Genomic DNA, 7,117 nt, shown 5'->3' on the forward strand with positions numbered 1-7,117 from the left:
TCTCTGCCGACGCAGAGGTACGGGGAAGCGTCTGCTTAGGTCTCTCCACAAAACCTCCAGCCTTCCAGAAAAGTCAGTCGCTTGCAGGTGCCGCTTGGCACGAGGGACCAGGTACATTTTTTTCCAGGCTGCGGCTGATGTCCGGGACACTTATTAATTTCTCAAACTAAGAAACATTGCTTCATTGTAAGAGAAAAATTTCTGTTTGCAGGCAGAAACAGAACTATTCTGCCCTTGAATCAAATCTGTAAATAGTTTTTGACAACACCATATCTCATTCACTAAGCAAATGTTGGCTGTTTGGGCACGGATGGCATACCTGTTGTATTGACTCCTTATCGGAGGACGAACACGTGGAGAAGAGCGAGAGATAAGCTGCTCAGCAGTCCTGTCACACGCTCCCAGACTCCAAAAGACTTCTAAAAGGCAAAAACTGTTGATATGGAACAGGTGGAATTGAACGCTCCACGCTTGAATGGCCCCAGAGCTTCCTTCAGCCACTCTGTGGCTGCAATGAGCCCACCCCTGGATGCCAATGCACCCCCGTGCTGCCGAGCGAGCCGGGGGACTTTGGAAGCCCAAGGAGTGACAACCCCAGTCCTTCCGGTAAAGAGGAGAAAGACTGAATTTTAGTTTCAGCAAAGTAGTAAGTGTGCTTTTCCTGGTGAGCACATAAGCAACTGCTAATGTCTTCAGCAAATAATTAGCGCACGTTTGCCCCAAACTTCTTTTAATTCTCATCAATATTAGCCCAGCCTCACTGCTCTGCCACCACACAGCAACGCTGCTTTGCAGCCTGTTGCCTGTTTTGGGCAAGACCAAAACCTGAATTACTTGTCATCAAGTCCACTGAAAGGAAATTTCTTCCAGCCAGAAGTTTCCCTTGGGAATTATTTCCTTGCAGTGAACACTACCTATGATTTTCTCGTAGTTGCACATTTCACACCCTGCTGAGTTGCCTGCCGTTCACAGCGGTCAGTTTGGGTTTCACATGAGGTTTCCCCATCTAGAAGCAAGGTGAGATAAGCCAAGAAGGGTCTGTGCCTGGAGAGAGCCCAGGCATCAACTCCCAGCGCCGGCCGCGGCCGCGCTCGGGCACCGCAGGTCCCCTCTGCCTTCTCTGGGGCAGCCCCGCGCCCGCCGTCAGTGCAGCCCCTCCGAGTAGATGTACCACAGATCACTTGGTATCGTATTTCTAAACAGTTTTTCCAAAAATGCACGCACTAGCTCTCAAGCGCCGCGTCAGTCCCTCTGGGCACGTTCATTTTTTGCACACTTCTTTCATGGCTTGACTTTTTTCTTTCTATTTTTAACCACGATTGCAGCAGTTAGTGGGTCTAAATTTCCTTCTTCGCTTAAATTCTTTAAGTCTAAGGGCACATTTCCTCCACACAAACTCTGATAAAACCAGCTGAATAAGGCCAACCTTCTAACAGCCGACTCCTCAGTTTGGGGGGATCTAAGTGGGAGTTTTACAAGATGATCCAATCCAAAATGCTCATTTTGGGGGTAAACAACTTTTCCCATGCTAATGTTTTGCAGGTGGAATTACATACTAGGTGCTGCAGGAATATTATAAAATTAAGTTTATGAATAATAAAACCCCAGAATATTGTGAATTCTCAAGCTTTACAAGGCTCGGGTATGAAAACCAATTTTTAAGGAATTGCCGTATGAAAGACAGCAGTAGCGTAAGCAGCATGAGCTTTGCAATGAGAAATCAAACGCTGCTTTCATCTTGACAGTGGCCTTGTGAAGATTTATTTTTCTTTGTACAGCAGCAGCATTCCCCGCAGGCGGTTGATGCCGTGGCATTTACGCACTGATCTATTTTCTCTCGTCCATAGGAGTTTCCCTTGGCAGTCATCCGAGGGCGGGAGTGCTACTGCGGCTACCCCACGGGGCGCTTCTCGCTGCACGACGGGGCGGACGGGCTGCTCTGCAGCGGGATGCACAACGCCAGCCGCGCCGCCGAGGGACAGCACTGCCTGGTCTACCAGACACCGGTGCAAGGTACGAGCTCCAGCCTCTGCGCCGGGCCCAGAGCCACCGCTGCCGGGAAGAGCCCCCGCGCCCCTTCTGCAGTGGGTAGAAGCCATCTGGTTTACCGCAGGCTTAGCCGCAATGGTTGGCATCACAATACAGGCAGGAATTTAGGAAACAGCCCTTACCTAAAGCACCCTCCCCCCCCCCAGTCACGCTCCTAAATATGCATCTTTCCATTCACTCATTACGCAGCACAGCCTGCCCCTGCACGGCAAAAACAGAATTGTTTTGCAGCTGGAGAGAACAAGGCAGAGCCCGAGCCATGCAGCACCCCAGTACCCAGAGGCAAGGACCCCATCTCTGGTTCCAGCCCTGCTCGTTAAACACGCCCCCACTGAGGCCGCTCTGCAGACTCTAATTCTGCTCTACCCATCTTCCTCTAAAATATTTACCTGCATACATGTTTCAAAGCCAGAAAATAAAGCAGAGAGTAAGGCTCCAATCCAGTAAACCATTTAGGTGGCGCCAGCAACTTCACCCATGCAATGATTTGCACAGAGTTCTGCAAAACTGCTCACAAGCTTAAAGTTAAACAAATTAAGTGCTCTTCTGGATTGGTGCTGGGCTTTTTTTTTTTTTTGTTAAACACAACACCCTTTTTTCCCCCCCTTCATCTCCCAGTTCAGAGGTAGAGTGCAGACACCAGCACACAAAAAGATCACACAAGAACGCTTGCTTTGATGAAATTGCTAGCACTTCCCGCGCCTGTGCGCATCAGCAGCAGCGGCAGCCAGCCTCCTCCGGACCGCGCTGGCGCTTGCCAGCCACGGCTGCGTCCAGAGGCTGCTTTCAATGAGAGAGTCATTTCTAATTTATTTGCTGGCTTCTTGTTGAATCGCCAGAGAGGGTCAAGACTGGTGCTCATCCTACCCTTGCTTTTACTGGCACCCTGAGAAACACGGTTAGGATTTAACCAAAGCCTGTCTGGAAACAAGGCACCTAGCACCCATGGGAGGTTAACGCGGTGCAGGCTCAATCACTGCCCTTGGGAGAGCCATGACAGCCTAGGGGTTTAACTGAACGCCAGCTCCTTTCAGTAGGAGGGGCTTCTCCTACCGTATAAAACTCGCAATTTACGGATGTAACGGCACGTTTAGGCTTTCATCGAAGAGCCATCCTGCCAGGCAACGAGCCATTAACAAACAGGCATCAAGGGGCTTTTATCACAACTTTCTGGCAAGTACAATGGTTTGCCGCAGCTCTATCAAAAAAGCGTTGTCTAACACAAAACCAGCAAAAACCTCTTCTGAGGGTAATCTCTTTGGCCTCTTATGGCTGAATTAATTTTGGGAAGTAGCTGACTCACAACTGGACTCAAATTGATATCCTATATTCGTAAGAGAGAGAAGAAAGAAGCAATAAACCCTCTAATCAAGAGCTGTCAGTGGAATTACTGAAAAGCCACAGTGCTAACAATGAAATATCTTCTGTACCCACAGACACCCGCTGCACGGACCGGAAATTCTTAACCACCAAATCCAAAGTGTTCGTTGCTTTGTCGAGCTTTCCTGGGGCTGGGAACACGTGGGCCCGCCATTTGATAGAGCACGCCACGGGATACTACACGGGAAGCTACTACTTCGATGGAGCCCTCTACAACAAAGGTACCGTATCCAGAGGGATGGGGCACGCAGAGCCCTTCCGAGGCACGAAGCTTTACTTGCTCTGGAGCCTTCTGCTTTGCGCCTCCAAGGCTGCCACTGTCGGCACGTTTGGTAAAATTTAAACACAGGCCTGGCACGAGCGGTCTCGCGTGGTGCAGACAGCGGCAGGGGCTGCTCCCGCAGCGCGCCGAGCCTGACGGGCAGCGACCTCCACGCGGCCAGGCTCTCCGCTTGCAAAACTTGCACATCGCCTGCATTGGTGATGCTGCGCACGAGGGCAGCTCCCATCTAAACGACGGGGCCAAAAGATCAGTTGACTAAAAAAAAAAATAATTGACTAAACCCTGAGGGTAAGACCCTTCAGTAGCACATAAAACACAAGGGTTGAATTTTTAAACATTACTAATTATTCTGGGAGGACAGTACCCTGAGGGGGCGCGATATTTAGCAAGCACCAGGCATTGGCCCTGTGAAAACCAGCCCCCTGGCAGCCAGGTGCCGGCAAAGTCCTCCCAGCGCAGGAAAGCCCGGCTCCCAGCGCACGTCCCGCTGGGCGGCTGGAGCTCCAGCCACGGGACAGGGCCCCCCTTACGGCAGGCGTGGAGGAGCACACGAGATGGTTCCCAGCCAAATAAAGTCAATAAGCCTTGCTTAGGTCAGTGCCAGGCCCGGCATAAAATTCAGCCCTGGTCCGAGGTCCTGGGTGATGGGTTTGATTCACTGGTACTTCAACAGTTTTACACCACTGTAGGGAATGGTTTACAGCGTGGAAAGGCACAGGCATATAATCAAGTGAAAAAGCCAACAATCCTGTCTCGTAAAACAGGTTTTAAAGGAGAAAAAGACCACTGGCGAAGTAGAAGGACCATCTGTGTGAAAACACACGAAAGCGGCAAGACGGAGATTGAAATGTTCGACTCGGCGATCCTGTTGATAAGGAACCCGTACAAGTCGCTGATGGCGGAGTTCAACAGGAAATACGCCGGGCACCTGGGGTACGCCACCGACCGCAACTGGAAGAGCAAAGGTAACGTGCCGCCCCAGCGCGGGCCGGGGGTGCCACCGCCGCTTTGGACACCGCTCTAAACTTACCAGCATGCGGGGAAGGGGGTAACACACTGGGACCCGAGCGAGCACCCCAAACAAATTCAGCGGGGCTTGAGTCCCACTGCAGCAGGGATCAGTCCCAAAAGCACTCAGACCAACACCTCGGGAGCGGTTGTGGCCTCGCCGTACATCCGCCGCCGTGGAGAGCAGGGTAGCACCGCACCGGCGCTGCGGGCACAGGCACGCAGCGGCATTGCTGCCACCATCCCTTTTGGCAGAGAACACATGTCCAGGTACAACGCCCCTCTGTACAGCCCATTGCCCACCCCACGTGAGGTGAGGAAAATCTGCCCCTGCAGCACGTAATAACCGAGAGAAATCTCACCTAAGATCTGGAGGATTCAGTGGAGTGTGACATTTCCTGAAGGAAATTTTACAGCACTGCACAGGTGCTACTGCACTGCAGATAAATAAGGATAACGGCAATGAGGGGCCCTGCGAGCCAGCGTTCCTTGAACGCACGAGAAGGCTTCAGAAAACGCCTGCCAGGCTTCCCGCGCTTGGCTGGCACGCTGGGCGGCGTGACTGCCGATCCCCCGCCGCGGACGCTGCTGCGCCCCGACTCTGCGGCAGAGAGTCTGGGCTGGCGTTCCTCCTCGCGCAGGGGCTAGGCGCTGCGGCTTGGCAGCACAGCGTTGTGGCCTCTGCCACAGCACATTTCTTTCCCAAGTTTGTGTATCACCTTTCGTCACTCAAGCCCTATTCATCAGAAAACAGACAAAATAGCCCTTAAAAAAGAGAAAAGAGCCTGGAGGGAAGGGCTCTCCTGCACTCCAATCTACAAATTGTTAACATGTCAACCACAAAGGCTCTTTGCTAGCCCAAAAGTGTTAGTTGGGGCTATCCTGACCCTTGGAAAATTAAATTATTACAGACAGCAAATAGGGATTGAGGTGTCATTAACCCCCAAGGCAAAGGCAGGAAAATAATTTGGTAAATTTTACCCCAGTGATCCTGGCAGGTGACCCTAAACCCCTCCTGCGTGCCAGGAACAAAAGCATCTTCCCCATCAATCCTGTTTCCTCACCAAGTGCCCCCAGAAGCCGGCTGGCACGCACGCAGAAGGATGTTATTTGCCAGATTTGGAAGTCAGGAACACCTTGGGCCCCAGCCAAGATCCATGCCTTGGGGCTGCATTTACATAATAAAAAAGTTAATCTATTATTATATATTATTTGTTTACATATATATTAAAGAACGGAGACAGGCATATTTGAAATGGAGGTAAAAGGGCAGGAATACCACAGAAGCAAAAGAATCTGCCTGAAGTCACATAGCAAAGCCCTGCTTAAGCCACCACTGAGTCGGACCCGCTGCCTTCCCTGCTCTGCCCCCTTCACGGGCTTCCAGTCAAACCAGGCGGCCGGGGGGCAGCGGGGTTCAGCACCACCCGCCCCCATGCCGTACCCCGGCGGCCGGCCACGCCGCGCTCCTCCCGCGCGCGCCCTTCCAGCAACATCGGCCCATGCCAGCAGCTCCAGGCTTGCTGCACAGGATGGCATTTGGGGAACTGCTGAAACGCAGCGTGGCTAACGTCGTCTCCTTTTCCCGTCCTCTAGAGTGGCCCGATTTCGTGAACAGCTATGCCTCCTGGTGGGCCTCCCACGTCCTAGACTGGCTGAAGTACGGGAAGCGCCTGCTCGTCGTCCACTACGAGGACCTGAAGCAGAGCCTCATCCCCAAGCTGAAGGAAATGGTGGCATTTCTGAACGTGACGGTGACAGAGGACCGGCTGCTCTGCGTGGAGAACAACAGGGAGGGGAATTTTAAGCGGTCTGGTGCTAAGCAAAAGGATTTTGAGCCATTCACCCAGGAAATGAAAGATCTTATCAACAGATACATCCTGACAGTGGACGAAGCCCTGAGGGGAAGAAACTTCACGGGGCTGCCCAGAGAGTACGTGCCAAGATGATAGCCCGGCAGCGCTCTGCTGTGTTTAAACATAAAGTAATACTTTCTAAAAAGAAAAAAAAAGCAAAAAAAAAGACAGAGCTTTATAGCAGTTAAAGCAGAGACACTCGTGGAGCCTGCTGAGCAGTACAAATTCTCTCCACTCCTGGGTGTTCTTCAGGGTACTAAGTGCTCCAGAAGGCAAGCAATGAAGGATGGAAATTGGGTTATAAACCAAGGCAAAAAGCTATTTTTGCCGTTCCCTGCACAAGTGGCTCAGAACCTCACAGCGGAGCACCCCTGCTTCTGCAGCAGGCATCCTGCCTTCTCGCCCCGCGGCCACCCCGGACCTGCCAGGGGCTGCTTGGGCTTTCACAGCAACTGTGTTGGAAATGGATGCACGTAAAGGGGGAGGGGGAAAGGAAAAAAAAAACCACCAACTTAATACCCATCAACAATTTTCATCTGAG

General features: G+C 51.9%; 1 protein-coding gene across 1 annotated transcript in view; it reads left to right on the forward strand.

The window, feature by feature from the left end:
• The window catches only part of WSCD1 (WSC domain containing 1), a 19,776-nt gene extending 13,107 nt beyond the window's left edge, over positions 1–6,669 (forward strand). Inside the window, exons 5-8 of the mRNA XM_009641836.2 lie at positions 1,848–2,013; positions 3,486–3,650; positions 4,477–4,677; positions 6,317–6,669. Coding sequence (XP_009640131.1) covers positions 1,848–2,013; positions 3,486–3,650; positions 4,477–4,677; positions 6,317–6,669 — 885 coding nt within the window. The remainder of the gene's footprint in view (positions 1–1,847; positions 2,014–3,485; positions 3,651–4,476; positions 4,678–6,316) is intronic.
• The last annotated feature ends 448 nt before the right edge of the window (positions 6,670–7,117 follow it).

The sequence above is a fragment of the Egretta garzetta genome, unplaced genomic scaffold, assembly GCF_000687185.1.
Source record: "Egretta garzetta isolate BGI_Z169 unplaced genomic scaffold, ASM68718v1 scaffold337, whole genome shotgun sequence".
Classification (NCBI taxonomy): domain Eukaryota; kingdom Metazoa; phylum Chordata; class Aves; order Pelecaniformes; family Ardeidae; genus Egretta; species Egretta garzetta.